This window comes from Varanus komodoensis, unplaced genomic scaffold (genome assembly GCF_004798865.1).
Source record: "Varanus komodoensis strain SLA01 unplaced genomic scaffold, ASM479886v1 scaffold1, whole genome shotgun sequence".
NCBI lineage: Eukaryota > Metazoa > Chordata > Lepidosauria > Squamata > Varanidae > Varanus > Varanus komodoensis.
This window is the reverse complement of record NW_025335268.1, coordinates 12,965,109-12,984,148: the sequence shown is the minus strand read 5'-3', so window position 1 is coordinate 12,984,148 and position 19,040 is coordinate 12,965,109. Positions and strand designations below refer to the sequence as shown.

Sequence of the window (19,040 nt, the reverse complement as noted above, 5' to 3'; positions counted from 1 at the left end):
CTCCTCCGGGTACTCACCCTCCTAATATCATTCACAGAGGGTTCCCGGAGAAGGGCATCCGTTGCTGATCTCAAGGGGCGGGAGGGCATATATGAGCGCAAGCGTTCCTTTAGATATCCAGGTCCCAAGCTGTTTAGGCCTTTATAGGTCATAACCAACACCTTGAATTGGGCCCGGACTTCAATCGGGAGCCAGTGGAGCTGACGGAGTACTGGGGTTATATGAGAACAACGCCCAGTCCCCGTCAGCAATCTGGCAGCTCTATTCTGCACCAGTTGAAGTATCCGGACCATCTTCAAGGGTAGCCCCACGTAGAGTGCGTTACAGAAATCTAATCGGGAAGTTACCAGCGCGTGTGTCACTGTCGCCAGGCAGTGGTTCTCCAGGAAGGGACACAGCTGATGTATCAGCCGAAGCTGAAGGAAGGCGCTCCTCGCCACCACCGTCACCTGAGCTTCTAGAGACAGCTCAGGGTCGAGGAGCACTCCCAAGCTGCGAACCCTGTCCCTCAGAGGGAGTGCAACCCCATTTAGAACAAGGCCCAAGTCCCTCATCCTGAGGCCCGAGCCACCCACCAACAGGACCTCCGTCTTGTCTGGATTGAGCTTCAGTTTATTGGCCCTCATCCAGCCCATTACCTCGGCCAGGCACCGGTTCAGCACAGCCACTGCCTCACCTGGATTGGTGGAAAATGAGAGGTAGAGCTGGGTATCATCAGCGTACTGATGATTCCGCAGCCCACACCTCCTGATGACCTCTCCCAGCGGTTTCATGTAGATGTTAAATAGCAAAGGGGACAAAATGGACCCCTGCGGAACTCCATGGCATAACTGCCATGGCGCAGAGCCGTAGTCCCTTAGCACCACCTTCTGAAATTGGCTGTTGAGATAGGAGTGGAACCACTGCCATGCAGTGCCTCCAACTCCCAATCCCGCTAGCCTATTCAGAAGGATACCATGGTCGATGGTATCGAAAGCTGCTGAGAGGTCCAGGAGAACTAACAGGGACGCACTCCCCCTGTCTCTCTCCCTGCACAGGTCATCATACAGGGCGACCAAGGCAGATTCAGTGCCATACCCGGGTTTGAAGCCGGACTGAAATGGGTCCAGATAATCAGTTTCATCCAAGAGTGCTTGGAGTTGTCCCGCCACCACCCACTCTAGCACCTTGCCCAGAAACGGGATGTTGGCCACCGGTCTATAATTGGCCTCCACCTCTGGATCCAGAGATGCCTTCTTTAGGACTGGCCGGACTACCGTCTCCTTTAAAGGGGCAGGTACCTGACCGTCTCTTAAAGAGGTGTTGACCACCTCCAGGATCCAGGTCCCAATCCCGTCCTTGGCTTTCTTAAGTAGCCAAGATGGGCATGGGTCTAGTAAGCAAGTGGTAGGACGTACTTGTCCAAGCACCTTGTCCACATCATCAGGCCGCAACAACTGGAATTCATCCATTAATTGTGGACTCAACGGCGTCGATGGCGTCTCCCCAGTAGAATCTGGTTCAATAGCAGAGTCAAGCTTGTGGCGAATCTGAGCGATTTTCTCCCTGAAATGCTTGGCAAAGTCGTCACAGCGGACCTTCGAGGGTGGCACAAGATCTTTCTTCGGGCCCGGATGTATCAGCCCCTGCACCACCTGAAAGAGCTCCGCCGGATGGCATTGTGAGGAGGCAATGGAAACGGAGAAGAAATTCTTCTTCGCCATCCTCGCTGCCACAGCCTAGGCCCGATAATGGGCTCTTAAGTTTGTTCGGTCAGAATCACCCCGCGATCTCCTCCACCTATGCTCTAGACCAATTTAGAACCACAATAAACTGAAAATGAATGTGCATTCGTATACAGGACGAAAACACAAGCAGGAAGTGAGGAAAAGATCAGATCAAATAGAATATAAACAATACTTAAATGATCTATTCTGGAATAGAATAATAACCTAACATTTCCAGTTGCTTTCATGTAGCTTTGAAGACATTTTAATGGAATGGAACAGGATCTCCCACTTTTAGTAAAAGAAAAGTGCTGGAATGACAAGTTATTTCACCTGCAAGTGTGGGCAGCCTTTATGTTGTCAGCACTTTAAAGTTCTGAGTATGAGATCACATGTAGACTGAGCAGCATGAAAATATATAGACTATATAGCTGACTAGCTAATGGGCACTAAACAGCACATTCTTCTGTTATTTTCTTTTTGCTGACACCTGTATTGAATCACAGAAAGCCTGGCCAGAATCAAGAATATGTTCTGCAATACTTTTGTGTAATGGAACATCAAAACTGGAGTAGAGCTTTATAAAACTTTCCACCAAATATTGGTCTGGTCAACAATACATTGGTATAGGTATGTGTGTACCTAGGATACTTAGGTAGTTCAGTCACATTTGGTACTCAAATGCATATTAAGGAATCTTGTTGTGTGATGCAACAGCAGAAATACAAGTTTTGGAAATCAGAAGTACATGATAAAGTTAGGGACCAGAAGTCTGGTGGACTAGTGTATGTGATGGTTAGGAGTCAGCAAGGTGTGTCGGAGGGAGAGACAGAGAGGTATATATTTTTGTTCCCAGGTAATTAGTTTGAGGAATCCTTTTTGAAGTTTTTTATATTAGAGTTGGCTCAGAATGACCCTGTGTACTTGACAGGAGTTTTTGGTAGTGCATGGTCCTGGCAACATTCAGTCAGATTTTTAGTACTGTGTACCAACTTTACTAGGTTGCTATGTAGAATAACCCATATGCTGTAAGCCTAACTTTGCTCAGCTGCGTTCTGTCTGTGTTTGTTTTCAGAGTCTAAAATAAAGTAAAAGTCATAGGGAAATAATGAGTTGTATAACTCATATAGCATACAGCTGGGCCTTTGATAAGTTGCTGTTAATAGTTTGCAGAAGCTTTTATGAGCCTCTAAGGAACTAACTTGCTATCTCATCTATGAATGTGTGGAATGCACAAATACTTATCCTTGTCAAATATTTTTGCATAGCGGATAAAGAATTAAAAGATGAAACTTTGTCTTCTTGTTTGGGTTTTTTTTCCCACTTGCAGTGAGGACATGCTCCTGTTTTGGGTTTTCTTCTCTTTTCTCCTTTCCTTTCCTTTCCTTTCCTTTCCTTTCCTTTCCTTTCCTTTCGATATTTGTGTGTCCATGTACCAGATTTGTCTTTTCCACAATGTTCTTCCAAGAGGCTAATGTTAAACTTGTCCAAGGTAACTTGGAAACCTTTAGTTCCTCTTTCTGTTGTTGACTGTTGGCATCAGAAGTGCTGATGTTAGACATAACAGATGTAAGGATTCAAATCTGGCTACAAATCTGGGCTGATTTCATCATTAAGACTGTTTATGTGCTGTGGCAGTTGTTAGGCTTTGGAACTAAATCAGGGATGGGGAATAAGATGCTACTGACCTGCAATTTCCATCATCTCTCTCTATTTGCTTTGCTGGCTAGGTCTGATGAAGTCCACCAACAGTTGGAGAACCATGCTTTCGTTACTCCTGGTCTAAAGTCTAGCAACTGTAGCAAATAAATTCCCCCATTCCAAAATACTGACAGTGTAAGAAGTTTTTGAGGAAAGGGCCCCCCTCCTATCTAGGCATTGGCTCTGCTTCCTGTAAATCATATTTGGTATACAGTATGCTTTGCTAAGGTGCTTTTGAAATGTGATCCTGAAAGGATACTGAACAACTAGTCAGTGGCTAGATTTTCACAATCACCAAGGAAAAGAAGTCCCAGTGGCTTATTTCCCTAGGGTGTGTGTGCAAGCGTGCTGATTTTATTTATTTATTTATTTATTTATTTAGAATATTTATATGCCGTCCTGTCGCAAAGGCCTCAGGACAGCTTACATAGATAAAATGATATAAAACATAACACAAATGAAATACAGATCCACACTGGCTGCAGTTAAAAACATATAAGAACCAATATTAAAAGTTATTAAAATATTGCTGGAATAAAAAGGTCTTAACTTGGCGCTGAAAAACAGTCATGTGTGCTGCATGATTAGCCTTATTACCCTTGCAGTGCATGGGTTCCCCTGTCATGCAAACCTGGTGAGATGCATGGTGGGGATGAATTCCAAACCACCCTGGAACTCTTGAGGAGGTGTAGAGGGTGGGCCAGTCTCTGTGCTGTGCACTGGGAGTCATCTTCAGGTTCTGATGAGGAGGAGGAATAGGAGGAGGAGGAGGCGGCGGTGGCCAGGAGCAAGGAGGGGCTGAATTGTTTAAAGCTCCTTCAGGGTTACTTAATGAAGTTGTTCACAGTAGTGTGTGAATCAGTCAGATTGGGAAGGGAAAGAAGGGATTTGGGGGTGGGGGAGGCAGGTGTAGGACCCAGGCCTTGACCCAGTAAGGAGCTGGAGGAGCTCCACTGTTCTTATCATTTTGCTCTCCAGTGGTGAGAAGCCCCCACCCAGAGGGTGGAGTCAGTAGCTTTCCTGAAAGGGAGGGACTGAAGATAAGTTTCCAATTTGTACATGAGCAGAGGCTTCTTCTTCCAGCTTTGTTAAAAGGCTATTTAGAGCTAACCTATTCTGTTAACTGTGGAGGTTCAATAAAAGAACTGCATTTCAAAGGATTGTTTTGCATTTTAGAACTGGAAGAAAGGAGGGAAGAGGCTTGCTCAGGACAGCTGGTTCGAACCCACCTCCTGGAGGACATGGCAGCCTATGTGCTGTGAGGGTAATGAGGCAAATCAGCATGCACTGGGGTGGGGAAAAGCCGCAGCTATGGCTTCTGTGCCCCAGTCATTGTGCAAACCCAGCCATTGCCTGTTAATATTACTGTTCTATTATTTAAAGTATTTCTATACTATCCAATCAGCTAATGCTCTCCGAGCAGTTGCCTACAGTTACGTGCACATGTCCTCTTGTAAATAGCCACTCTATTCGTGGGCAGAGAAAATGGAGGTGTGGGGAAGGACCATTTTACTGGCTCCCTAAATGGGAGGCTTCCCCAAAATGGGAGTGAGGTTCACCATCAGCAGTGTTAATACTACGATTTTCTCCTAAGGTACAGCAGCCACTGTGTTGGCAGCCCAGCCAGGCTTGTACACCCTGTACAAGACCCTGGACCTGAAATTATTCTGGGCCATTGTGGGAGAAAATGGCAGTCTCCATCAGACAAATGTTAGCAAAAATTCTGTAAAATGACCACCTTTTTCTAGGAGAGATGAAAAAAGAAAAACCTCAGAAATTTTCTCAGAAAAATGTCTTCTGATAAATTTTGGCTAAGCTCAAGCAATCATTCCTGTATGCAAAACAGAGATATAATCCATTTGGGGAGTAGGTTCTTACTTGTAGTATTTTGACCTGATGTTTATAACTGAGGGCATGAAAATACCTGAAAATCCTTTAATTCCCAGTTGCAGTTCTGATTGGAAATGCCTCCTGTAATCTGAACAATATCATTTAGACTCGCCCAGTGAATGTATTCCTACAGGGTTAAAAACATGCCTATTTAAGCTGATTTCAATCAGCATCTATGTCTTCCCCCTCACCCCTTGGGTATTATCTCTCCGCCTCAAACATCAGTCCAAGATTTCTACAAATGGGTATTTGGCATTGACAGCAAAAATATTATTAACATTCTCTTTGAGTAGCAAAAAATTATAATACTGTATAAAGCTTGTCAGCACAAGTAATGAAGAAACGAAGACACTGAGTAGAAATAAATTCTTTTGGTTTCATTGATCTGTTTGACTAACGATGAAATTGTGGGTTGGTTTCATGACAGAAACTTTTGGATCTCTGCCTTCTCAGATGAACATTATGAATGTGACAGGCAAAATATTCTGAATTTTGGAAACCAATGTAGGCTCAAAGTTTGTTTCAGGCTGTAAACTGGAAGAAAAACAACATGGGATTCATAGTGAATGGAAGGATACATTCATTCCACTAGTTGCCTCTGTCAGCTCAATACATTTTAGTAGCAGTTCGTTTAATTCCAAACCAAAACAACCCCAGTGCTACTTTTAGTTGTGCATGTCTTGATCAGTAATAAAATCAGTTACTAAGGTTTCTGCATCAGAGATTGTAACAGCTGTCTGAATTTCCCATGTCTCTGTCATGTCACACCCACCAGCTTTATGCACATTTATTTTGACATTCTTAATTTCTCTCTCTGTTCTCTGTTTTTTTAAAACAAAGATTTATTTTTATGCAGATTACATTTCTATGATGGTGATGACTTTATGTAACACTTTATGTGTCTGGAATTAAAAAAAAACTCAAGCCCTTCTAATAATTTCTGTAATGAGATACTTGAGACTTGTCTCCTTACTTAATTTCAGAGAATTGTATCCAATTAACTTCTCTTGCTGATGGAACTTCTTTCATCAGTGGAACAAGGAGTGGTTGCAGTCGCCCCTTGCCCTGCAATCCACTGTGCATTCTCAAAATCTTCTCTAATAGGTTGGGGACCTATTACAGTAGATTTTCCAGGAGACAGCAGTGGGGAAGAGAAGGTCCCACTGTGTAAGTGGATTTCTGCTAGTACGACATTGGATTTCTCCCAGAGCAACAGATGTGTTTTGCATTTGCATGTTTTGAAAATGTCTACCATGTCAACAGGAACAGAATTGGCATTTGGAAACTTTCTTGCTGTTTCTTCAGCTTGTTGAATCAGTTGCTTTCCTTTGAATTGCTGCGTTTGAAGTACTTTCTCCTTTAAAACAAAAACAACAAAAAAGAAAGGGGCAAAGGAATGACAACTTGAAGAAATGGTTGTAGCAAATGGGAAAATATTGAATTTGGTTGCGGACCAAATAGCTTGGGTCAGAGGCAATTTCAGACAGCAGTGAACACAAAGTGCAGTCTTGTTCCTGATTGCCTAAGGAAGAATATAGAAGTAATATTCACAGTTTCCGGAACAGGCTTAGGGGTGCAGTAGCATGGAGGTGAAATGTACTGTGTTTCAACTGAAGCCAAAGCATGAGAGTCCCAAGTCAGCTTTAAACTGTGTAATAAAGATAAGGGAGCAATCCTATGGTCTCTAGACAGCATCTGAGGGGCATTAGGATATTTTGGATTCACAACTCTGAGGTCAGAGACAGCTCTCTGATATCAGAGCTGGGAATGAGAGCTCTGATTATGTCGCCCCGTGCAAGCTTCCATGGAAAGAACCATTCTGACTACCTCCCTATGGTCATGGACACTAAACAGGCTCATCATTGTAATCTGAATCATTGGTATAGTCAGCACAGGAGCCTCCCAAGAGGGTGCCTGAAATTTCACAGGTTGCATGTGCATGACATCACTGCATACATGCAAATCAATTGTGTAAAGCGTGGGAAATTAAAGCAAACTGAAGCCATGAGGGACACTCAAGTTCCAGAATTAATTTCTCTCCATTAAACCAGAAGGAAGGAGTAGAAAGCAAAATTCCAGAAGAATAAAGCAATGGAAGGAGAGAAAACTGCTCACTCATTGCTACTAGTTCCCATGTCCTATATACCAGGTTTCTGCCAGAATCAAATGGAAAAAAGTCAACCACCACATATGGTACTGTTTTTAAGAAGATGGGAGGAAAATTGGAAATCTCTGATTCTTACAACATCTCGGGTGTAAATTTACTGGCCTTATTCAGATCTAACATTAAACTATGGCTTAGTGTTATGTGATATGTGTTCTTCCATTCTCCTTCTCCTCTGGTTTCCATTTTCTATCAGTTACAGTTTAGTGTAACATCCAAACTTTAAGCTGAGGTTAATCTTAACAGTGTCTTATTGGCTTCATTCAGATGTAACTTTATGACACTAGGTCTACCCTTCCTCTATGTCACATGCTCTGCTCTTCCTTTTGTATTGGCATTTTTAGGTAAACTACTTCAGTATGTCATTTGAACACTAAACTGTGGTTAATTTTCTGAAGTTTGAATTTGGCTCAATCAACTAACTGCAATTGAGATTAACCATTGTTTTTCTGGGTTTGGCTTTGTAGCCCTGCTAGAGGAAGAAGGGAAAGGTGTGTGTGTGGGGGGCAGTCATGACACTCGGGAAGCTAGACTTATTTTTGTAACACTGAACTATTGTTAAACATCGCATCCAAACAGCCGCAGTAAAAAAGCCAGCTTCATAAACCACTGTTTGAACCTGGTGTGCTTCAGTAAACCATAGGTAAGGCCAATTCCAGTTTGACCATGTTTGGAAATAATGTTGAACTGTAGTTTGTTAAAAAAAACTGAAGCAAAATCTTTCAGTCCCCTTGAGGTGATGCCAGAGAAGGATTAGGGGAACACATCCCAAGTTACATTCATGAAATATTAAACCATAGTGTACCATTACATCTGACCTAGGATACTGAATAGAAGAAGGTGAATCATGAGCACTCAGCCTTAGTCCTAGTCTAGAAGATGGATGCACTGTTTTATATTTCAAATTGAAGTAAGTTCTACTGATGCATATGGAGTGTTCTGAGCACATAGATAAATATGTGAATATCGTGTGTGCGTGCATGCATGGGGAGGGTGTACAGCCATATACACACTTTGACAGGAGTTCTTGTGGATCACAATAAGCATTGCCTTGTATGTTTACACGATTCATCCATTTGTTATACATTTCACATGGATGTGCAATGTCATAAGGAAACTTGGGGGGTGGTGGATGTTCCTTTTCAGAGAATGGTATAAGCGATGGTAAGAAAACAAGGGAAAGGGCCAAAGGTAGAGCAGGCTCCATGGAGGGGCCCTTTATGGAATCATACTGACTCAGGTTTTGCCAGGTCTTGGTTCTTAGCACCCCTCCTGCTCTCACTAGCCACTAGCCTCCTTGCCCCATCTTCCCAGTTCATGCTTTGTAGAATAACTATCAAACAATGCCATATAAATCATAGGTGTTATCAATTGATACATTTCTAGTAACAAGTAACTTAATAATTGGGGGGGGGGAGGATTCCTTATGCAACATTTCTGTCCTTTGTGAATTTTATAGGTTGATCAACTGACTTTATATTGTAAGCAATTTGTTTTGGTATGCCTGCTTCTGCAAAGACAATTGATTTTTAAAGGAGTGTGATGTGAACCTGTCCCAGACTTCTGAATTTCTGAAAATAATGAGAAGTAAAAGCAGCACAAGTTGCTATTTGGATTGTGAGTTGACGTTAGTCACTGGGAAAAGATAAAATATTAGCTTAATGATTTAAAAATAGCTCACATGATCTGAGCCTTCTGAGAGAGATCAGATGTAGAGTGAACCTACTCAGCTTTCCAACTGCCTTGTCTAATTGAAAGAGGCACTTACCATCCAACTAACCCAAAGAAGCTGTTTTTAAAATAAGTTTATAGAATCTATAGGGAAAATTGTGTAACTCTATAGGGACTGAGTTACCATCTGACTCTATAGCGATATAGTATAGTCTGGTCTCTTTGCCTGGTCTCTTTGAAAGTAATTCTTGTTCACTAGGCATCATTTAGTCTCCCTTTTTGTGTATAGGTGCTATTTCAAATTGAACAACATGCCAACAAAATATTGGATTCTTCATCACTTATGATGTTACCAAACAACCAAATCTATGATGTGTACAAGTAATAAAACATATGTAACCAATGCAGGAAGCTCCTTTGGCATTTGGAAGTGAAACCAGGATATTACTTGCAAATCATACTGAACCGGCCCTGTCAAGTACTTAACCAATTAAATAAGTTGATTTAATCTTGATCATGTAAATATGAAAAATCTAAATGTTGTAGCATGTTACCAATGTTTATTAAACAGCCCATCTGCAACATTGTAAGACAGAAAGGCCTATGTTTAATATTTTCTCTTTCTCATCCCCTATTGCACTAGAATTGTAATTAATGATTGGCTGTGCCGCCCCTGCTGATTCTGTTTTGTCTAAACAATTTAAAATAGCCCCTTAATTTAATTAATACTTCAGTCAGTTGATCTTCCAGTTAAACTAATTAAATCTCATGCCTACTGTACAGCCCTCAACAACTTGGGACCTGGTTATTTTAGAGGTTACCTTCTCTCTTGCCAGGCTGCCCAGTCACTGAGGTCATCAGATGAAGCATTCCGGGTAGTTCCACATGGCCCTGAGCTCTGTTTGGAATCTGTTCAGAATAACATATTGACTCCCTCCCTGTTGAGCTTCCTGTGTGTTGATATAAGGCCAGCACCTGTGTTTAGTTTCCAGCACTTGCTGAAGACATTTTTATTTAAACAAGCACTCCCTGATCAATTTTGGATTTTAAATGCTTTAATTCTGTATTTTGGTTCTTTTCTCTTTCCTTGCTTCTTGACCACTTGAGAATTTTGTTAGTATATGAATACATAAAATGAATAATATACATCCCATACAATGGGATGATTTGTATGTGAGCAAAGTGTGCATATCTCAGCCTGTATAATATTCTATTTGCCTAGGTAAACTGTTGCTCCAAGGTGTATGTGTTGGTGGCAAATTATATTTGCACCATGGGTAATACTCCACCTTCCATAGCTAGCCTTAAACAGCTAGCCAGATTTATTAGCCTCTTTTTTTAAAAAAATGATTATGATTCCCTATTACAATATACAATATCAAAACAATAAAAGATAAACTAGAAAGGGAAAAATAGATTACATACAGTATCCTCAGAATGTCTTCCCAAATAAATATGCATGTTTATGGTGAAATATATGTTCTTATGGTGAAATGCTTCCTAATTAAATGACTTCAATGCATTATAAATGTAAGAGCCTTTGAAGACAATGAGCACCATGGTTTTTCCAAAATAAAGTCGCAAGACTTAATATTTGGAATTGGAATTGGATCTTTATTTCATGCCCTTTTATTTTGCCAACTGCAGCAGTTCTTAATTCCTGTCTGGGTTCATTTCAAAGAGTTGGTTTTGACCCTTAAGCCTTTTTGAGCTAGCAGCTGGAATACCTGAAGGTCTGTTTATTCCTGTGTGTCTGCCAGTACACCTTCAGCAGAATTGCCACCTGAGAGGTGATGTGTAACTACAGTTGAAAAGCCTAATGGAGGTGGCACCCCAACTGTATACTGTTCTCCCCAAAGAAGTTCATCTGGCACCTACTTTGATAAAATTTCAGAACCAGGCAAAATTTCTTTTTTCTTTCCTCAGTAATTTTATCCCTCTGTACATGGCTTTTCTGCTTTTTGGCCTTTTAAAAGTTTGTTAATTTTTTATAACCTAAGTTTTAGTTTTTCTGTTTTCCAACTGTTTGCAAGCCACCCTGGAAACAGTTGAAGGATGGGCGTGCATGCAAGCTTGCATAAATAATACTGTAAAGCAGTCTTCCCCAACTTGGTGGCCTTTAGAGGCATTTGGACTGCAACTTCCAGGATTCCCACCCAGCAGGGACATTAATGGGAATTCTGGGTTTTGCAATCCAAACATTTCTAGAAGGCACAAAGTTGGATAAGGCTGCTGTAAAGGAAGATTTATATCTACTTAAAACTCTTGGTATCGTAAGGTAGAAATGCTTGTCCTACATTTGTGTTTCTCATAGTCTTTATCAGGTTTTCCTGAGCTTTTAGGGCCGATATAGTATAAATTCCAGATCTATTAAGAAGCAACAGTATTACCATGGTAGCATGCATCATTTTCTCACTCCTGTTGTTTTACAGTCATTACTCAATGAGCTAGACCGCAGCCTTGGGCGATACCGAGATGAAGTGAATCTCAAAACTGCCATCATGTCCTTTATTAATGCTGTTTTGAATGCTGGTACTGGTGAGGTGAGTCTCTTAGAGAGCTACTGCTGGCTGTTTTTCCTCTTTCCCCTTTTATGTTGGAAATTGCTAACAAAAATCATTGATGTAATGAACTGTATGCTTTAAACCAGACCTGGGCATCATGTGGCCCCACAGGAAAATTAATTGCCCACCCCTGCTTTAAACAATGAGTTGGCCCCTCACTACAACAGTTTCACCAATGAGAGCCCAGCCATACCCATGTCAAGAACTTCAAAAACTACTGCCTAAACATTATAATTTATCCAGGCTCACAGCAGCTCCTCAAGGTTGTTAACAGGGATTTCCCCACTCTTGCTATCTGTCTCCCTGACTGGAGTGAATTGAACCTCTAGTCAGGTAAAGTACCCTCAGTGGGTACTTTACCTCCCAGCTTTGTCTTCTCCTTCATTTCATCTGAAGTGGTATGCAGCCTTTGAAACCAAATGACTTGATCAATTTTTCATTCTTGTAGGACAATTTGGAATTTCGATTGCACCTACGATATGAATTTCTTATGCTGGGTATTCAACCTGTTATTGACAAGCTCAGAGGACATGAAAATGCAACACTGGACAGGTGAGCCATATCAGCTGAAAAGATATTCCTGCTTCAGAATGCTGTATGCTGTTTTCTAGTGATAACCAGCTTGATTTGCTAATAGATTAATGATCATTTTATGAGCAAATTCATTATCCTGTCTAAGTAATTTATGAGTTTTGGCACCACCCACTTCTTGGACAGTGCAACCTACCATTAGATAGATGCAGGAGATCAATGAAAGTATCATAATTTCACTACTTTACCTACCCTGAATTTAAAACTCAAAGCAAGCACCAAGGTCCATTTTCTGTAGGAAGACTTAAATTGTGAAACTTAACGTAGACTCACCAATCCAAGTTGGATTAAGGAAAAGGTATCACCTGACTTCTTTTTATGCCACTGTTCAGTAGAAAGCAAACTCTCCCCACCCACTCATTTAACTTGCATCACTGCAAGCAAGAAATGGGTTACAAACATGGTTTGTTTTCTCTGCCTTCCAGACACTTGGATTTCTTTGAGATGGTCAGAAATGAAGATGACTTGGAACTTGCAAAGAGGTTTGATGTGGTGAGTGTTCCTTTAGAAAGGGTTTTATTGCTAAGAAAATTGCTTTGCCTATTCAGTATAAATCATAATTTTGTTATGTGGTATGGACCTAGTTTTCTTAAAATGAAAAAGAAATGAAATGTTCTACTTATTTACAGAGCAGAGGATAAAAAGAGGTCAGCAAAGAGTACATTTATTGGTGACACTGGATGAATTCAGACAATGGCAGGATTCAGTGATGACTTAAAGTGTTCCAGTCTGGTTTCTTAATCAGTTTGCAGCTTGATTGGCTGTTCTGAGTATTAAGCAAGCATTCTGAAGTACCTAAGCAGGCATGGAACTCATGGGTTGTAGATGCTATTGGGTTGGCTTATCACTTCTCTTCTATCCATTCTTACTGCACTCTTTGCTGCTAACATAGATCAACAGCTTGGTTGTATCATGAAATCTTGTTTTCCTCTTTGTTCTTGGAGTGTTTGCCCACCTAGAGTTTCAAGATGGCCTTTTGTGGATAAAATGGAAGTTCGTACAAGCTAGAGGTTTGCGGTAGCAATGTCTAGTTTCATACTGCCTTGACTCAATAGTAAAAGCTTCTGTTGTTTAACCCAGGAAGGAGCCTTAAGGTTGCTGCTGAATCTGCCTCCCTCACTTCCAGGGTCCCAATGGACAAGTGCCTGTTCTCTGATACAGGAGACTTGCCCTCAGTTAGATCTTGGTCTTCAGTGATGCTTGGTCTTAATAGGAAACCTGTGACAGCCAAACTTTTGTACGAATAGGCAGTAAAGCAAAGCTGTCTTTATGAATGCATCCATCATCACTTTCTAGGTAGACAAATATTTTCCAATGTTTTGGAGACATATAAGGAATAAGGCAAGATTAACAAGTTTTTAGTATCTTTAGCTTCCCAGGCCATTTCAAATCTCCAAAACTTACAGTATAAACAGTTAAAAGATATCATCAACTGTTTGGTGTAGAATGCAATGAATCAGAAAGGGAAATATCATAAGAAAAGTAAAACAAAGCAATGTAAGGCAATAAGAAGGGCAAAGAGATTGTTGACACCTGCATACTTGGTTTCTTTTCATTTGATGATGTATCATTTGCTGACCTGTCAATGAAGGTGTGACTTGCGACCCTATTAAGTACTAATTCAATCTGCCCACAGTGGTGTGAAAGCTACTTGTCCCTGTTGCCAGAGTGCTTAGTACCACTGATGCCACTCTGCAGTCCTCTGGAATCTCACCCATTCTCCACGAGGCCTCAAAAATGGAGGCCAATGGACACAAGAGAACCCCCGCCAATTCCTGAACTACTCTCAGGTGTAACCTCTCAGGGTCTGGTGCCTTTGTAACGTTCAGTGCCCTGAGCAGCTCCTCAACTTCTAGGGGAGTGATTCTAATCTGATCCCCTATGTGGTTCTCCCCTGTCCTGCTTTGGGAAGAACACAGAGGCAAAATAGTCATTTAGCATGACATAAGAAAAGCCATGCTAGATCAGCCAAGCACCCATCAAGTTCAGCATTCTGTTCACACAGTGGCCAAGCAGCTGCCCAGAGGAAACCCCCAAGCAAGACATAAATGCAGTAGCCCCTTCCAGTTTATGTTCACTACCCATTCTTGTATATGAGCAGATAGCAAATATCTACCATAACTTGTAACCACTGGTAGCCTTATCCTTCATGTATTTGTCTAATTCCTATTAAAACCATCCCAATTGATCCCTGCATTTTGAGGGATCCCTGCATTTTGAGCAAGTGAATAAGTACATCCTTTTTCCTGTCCTAAATCTCCCACCTCAGTTTCATGGGATGAACCCAGGTGATCATACCATGAGAAAGAAAAGAGAAAAAGTCTCCCTATCCACTTTTTCCATAGCATGCATAACTTTGTGCACCTCTGTCATGTTTCCCCATGCTTGCTATACAGGACAACCCTTCTTTAGTGAGGATTGCTTCCGCCCCTTGACAATTTTAGTTGTCCAGCAACTCCTGCTGTCCATTTTTCAGTCTGAAGTTTATCTTCCCAATTCGTGCTGTGTGACATTTGGCTATAAAATCTGGAGCGTATCTCATCTGATGTGATTTTATTCTGTGCCTTCTCTTCCCACTTTAATTTTACTGTAGGTGCATATTGATACAAAGAGTGCCTCACAGATGTTTGAGATGGTCAAGAAGAGGTTGAAGCACACAGACGCTTATCCATATTTACTGTCTGTACTGCAGCACTGCTTGCAAATGCCTTGTGAGTATATTACTTCTTCCTAGGTCTGGCACTACTGGGAAATTTTTTGAGTATGGATTGTTTACATGCCATTCTGGAATTTTAGAGACTTGGGTCCTTCCACAGTCCAGCTGTGGTCAGTCATTCAGTTCAATGAGTTCAGTTCATCCTTCCTTTCCCTTGCATTATATAAGAATTAAAGCCAGGTCTATTTGTATTCTACAGTTCTGTTCAAATTTAGAAAAATATTCAGATTTTGATATTGGACACAGAAATCTGAGAACCTTTTGATGTTCTTTTTATCTCTGCACAAATATTCTTGAACAATGGTTGGTGGAGCAAGACAGAGGAGTTGCTGAGAGGTTTTCAAGGACAAAGCCTCAACATTTTATATGGAGCAGCTTTCCCCAAACTGGTGTCTTCCAGATATGGTGGACTATGATTCCTATCATTTCCAGCCAGTATCCCCTTTAGACCACATTCTTAGATGTCAGTGGTCCAATAGAAATGTTCAAATACTGACTGATACTGGTTAGTGGTTGGGAGGAAGATCCTGCTTCCATACAGTAGATCTGAGAAATCATGAAAGCAGAGCACAAGTTGCTAAGTATCAGTGCTTAAAAATGCATCCGTCTGGCTGTTCTAACCTTGTGCACAACTGCTGCCTTCACATTCTGACCATGCAACAAGTGTTGCCATGAGAGTCACCATCTTCCCACAACCAGAAGGAAGCTGCAAGCATGCTAATGCTGACCTCACCACATATTTCTTCTAAAATGTTTTTTTTCACTTAAGATCTCCAAACATGAAACAGCCACTTCTTGCTTAGCTAGCAATCAAAAGAGAGTAGTTGGACGATGTCCATCTGGAAACAAAGTCCTCCTTGATTTAATTATTAGTTTTCAAAGAAAAATATAAAAAGAACATTTGTGTTCAGGGCCTGAGAAACAGGTGCCACCTCTAATTGAGACAGAATAAGGATTAATGCCTCTCCATCAAATGAAAACTTGATTATCATTAAAGGGAGATTTTACAGAAAGCACTTAATTTTGCTGGCACCTCATGGGAATGCATAAGTAAAAGGTTCTCAAGCCCTAATTGAAACATGAAATTAGTTATTTCTCTTCTAGGCATATGATACAAATTGGGGAATTTTAAGCCATTTGATTTACTCATCTAGTAACAGTAAAAGCTATTTGCATCCATGCTAATTTTGGTCTTGCTAAAGGATCATTTCTGAACAGAAATATTTGGTCCTGTTTCCTACTGAAGGCAGAATTAGGCTTTCGAATCAAACCTACAACTATTGTAGTCCTATTTTTAAAGTAGGGTGCTAGCATTCAACACATGCAGGAGTCATGACCTGAATCCTGGCAAAGTGCGGACTCCATGTGTTGGTGGATCCTGGGTGTGTATTGAGAATGGGTTCTAAACAGGCTTGCACTGCCTCAGAAAGAGCTGCTGTACAGCGTGGGGGAGCTCCTGGGTCTGTCGTCATTAGAAGCCTAAGTGACTTCTCTGATGAGATGTGCATATTACCAGCTCTGATGTATCTGCTATGCCCTGGTGAAGCCTGGCTACTATAGTCAATGCACTGGTAATCTCACACACTTAGCTCACTATAATGTGCTTTGTGTGGGACTGTCTTCATGCTTGGTTCAGAACTGGCAGCTGGGGCAGCATGCAGCAGGCAGTGTGCTGAGGTGGATGCCTGACCACATACCTATCACACCAGTGTTGCGACAACTGCACTGGCTACTTGTTAGCTACTGAGCCAGTATTTTGCCGTTGGAATATAAAGCCCTGAACAGTCGGACCAGGTTACCTGGCAGATCACCTTTCCCACTGCAGTCCTTTGTAGCCATTAAGATAATCTGAGGATGACTTGGGCTGTGATTGCTGCAGATTGCTATCTTGCAACAACCACAGAGTAGGCCTTCTCTGTGCTGGCACCCAGCTTGTGAAATATTTTCCCTTCTGGTTATTGAGAGGCACAAAATGAACTGTGGCATGCTTTAGGTGCTAAATGAAGACCTATTCCTTTCCCTGGCTTTCCCTGACAGAGAGTGTGGCCCATCTACTAGTCTGTAATTATCCTTTCTAGGCTACCCTCCTATCTGTTGAGCCACTGAGGCTTGTAAGCTTCCATACTTAGAGGCTTACGAGCATCCAGTGCAAACTGTGAGAAGCAGAAGTGATCTCTGCCTTCCCACTGCCTCTGTGCTGCAGTTCAGCTAGATAGCTAATTTGGGCTGCTGAGCTGCAGCACTTGGGAATGAAAGGGCAAGAGGCTAAAGTGCAATGAATATCCCTCCTGTCCTGCCCGTCCCATGTTCCTCCCCTCTTTATCCCCTCTTTGAGGCTGTTTTCCTGATCTCGGAGAAGCACCTGGCACAGCTCTTTCCACACTGGCTGTGAGGAGTAGGAGAGCAGGGTTGTAGAGTGGATCTGTAGCTCCAAGGCTGCACCTCTCTTTCCAGACATGGATCTGAGAATTTGAAGGATTGTGTGGCCACCTAGACATGCTGTAGGACATATTTATTATTTATTTATTTATTTATTAAAACATTTTTATGCCGCCCCATTCGCCAAAGCCTCGGGGCGGCTTACAACACTAGGTTAAAATAATTATAATATAAATAAATAATGTCTCTCTTCATTGCTTTGTTTTAAATAGTTTAATTAAAAATGTGTCTTAATATTAGCAAGTTTTATATATTGTAATTACCAGTTAATGAATATCATAATGTATTTTTTAATGTTTTTAAAAATTCTCTTGTAAACTACTAAGATACAAGGAGACTTCAAAAAGTTTCCACACTTTTATATTTTATAAATATATTTTATATATTTTTTGCTGATGGCATTAAAAAGTTGGTATGATGCTGGGAAAAATGCATCGCAAAGGAAGGTGACTATGTGAAAAGTGATGTAACTTGTTTTTGAAATTCTTAATAGTTTTTAAAAGTGCAGAAACTTTTTGAAGAACCCTTGTATATTAAATATGGATAACGTCATAGTTATTTATGAATAAGTAATATAATAATTCAGTAAGCAAGAAGTTAGATAAGCAATAATCATAGTAGAAATTGTATTGTTAAATGGCACAGTGATAACATTCACAGAAAACTGGTGCTAATAGTCAGTAAAATTGTGATCATTGTTATTTGTTATTTCCCTACTGGCATTCATTATTACAGATAAACGAAATGGAGGAACTTTTCAGCAATGGCAGCTGTTGGATAGGATACTGCAGCAAATTGTTCTTCAGGATGAGCGAGGAGATGATCCAGATATTGCTCCTTTGGAGAACTTCAATGTCAAGAACATCATCAAGATGTAAGAAGCATGATAATTACCTGCAGACTTCAGTTATGTGATACATTAAAAAAGGAACACTTTGTATATAGAGTTCCATCTGCTTAGAGAGGCCTCAGTCTAATTTAATGCTGAATATAAATTGAATAAATAGATGATTTAATTACTTTGGAATGGAGCCCTAGTGATTTGTCTTTATCTTCATGCAGGTTGGTAAATGAGAACGAAGTGAAGCAGTGGAGAGATCAGGCAGAGAAATTCCGAAAAGGTAAGAGATTGCACTGTGCTCTGGCATAACAGAGAAGGAAGCAGATGCAATGGTGTATCTTCAGACAGTGGAGAAGAGGGCAGCTTTTCTCAGATCAAATGTTCTATACCCAGTTCCTAATTAAATTATCAAATACACTTCCAGGAGATGGAGGGATGGCCATCAGTTTGGGTGAATTAAAAGGGGATTGGACAAATTCATGGGAGCTATCAGTGGCTACTAGTTGTGATGGCTATGTGCTACTTGCCTTAACACAGACAGTACACCTATAAACCCCAATTGCCAGAGAATGTGGGCAGAAGAGTGCTGTAGCCCACATGTCCTGCCTGTGGGCTTCCTGTGGACAACTAGTTAGTCGCTGCATGAACAGAATGCTGGACTAGAGGGACCAGCATGGCTCTTTTTATGTTCAGATGGTGACTTGTGTCTTTAGGACAGTGATTTGATCCAGTTACACACTGAGTGAGCTAGAAACAT

General features: G+C 41.2%; 1 protein-coding gene across 10 annotated transcripts in view; it reads left to right on the top strand.

The window, feature by feature from the left end:
* DAAM2 (dishevelled associated activator of morphogenesis 2) overlaps positions 1-19,040 on the top strand; it is a 273,375-nt gene that overhangs the window by 185,207 nt on the left and 69,128 nt on the right. For all 10 annotated transcript variants that reach the window (XM_044442145.1, XM_044441957.1, XM_044442055.1 and 7 more), the window contains 6 exons: positions 11,565-11,675; positions 12,145-12,248; positions 12,713-12,779; positions 14,881-14,998; positions 18,178-18,316; positions 18,505-18,563. In XM_044442145.1, the coding sequence (XP_044298080.1) occupies positions 11,565-11,675; positions 12,145-12,248; positions 12,713-12,779; positions 14,881-14,998; positions 18,178-18,316; positions 18,505-18,563 (598 nt within the window). The remainder of the gene's footprint in view (positions 1-11,564; positions 11,676-12,144; positions 12,249-12,712; positions 12,780-14,880; positions 14,999-18,177; positions 18,317-18,504; positions 18,564-19,040) is intronic.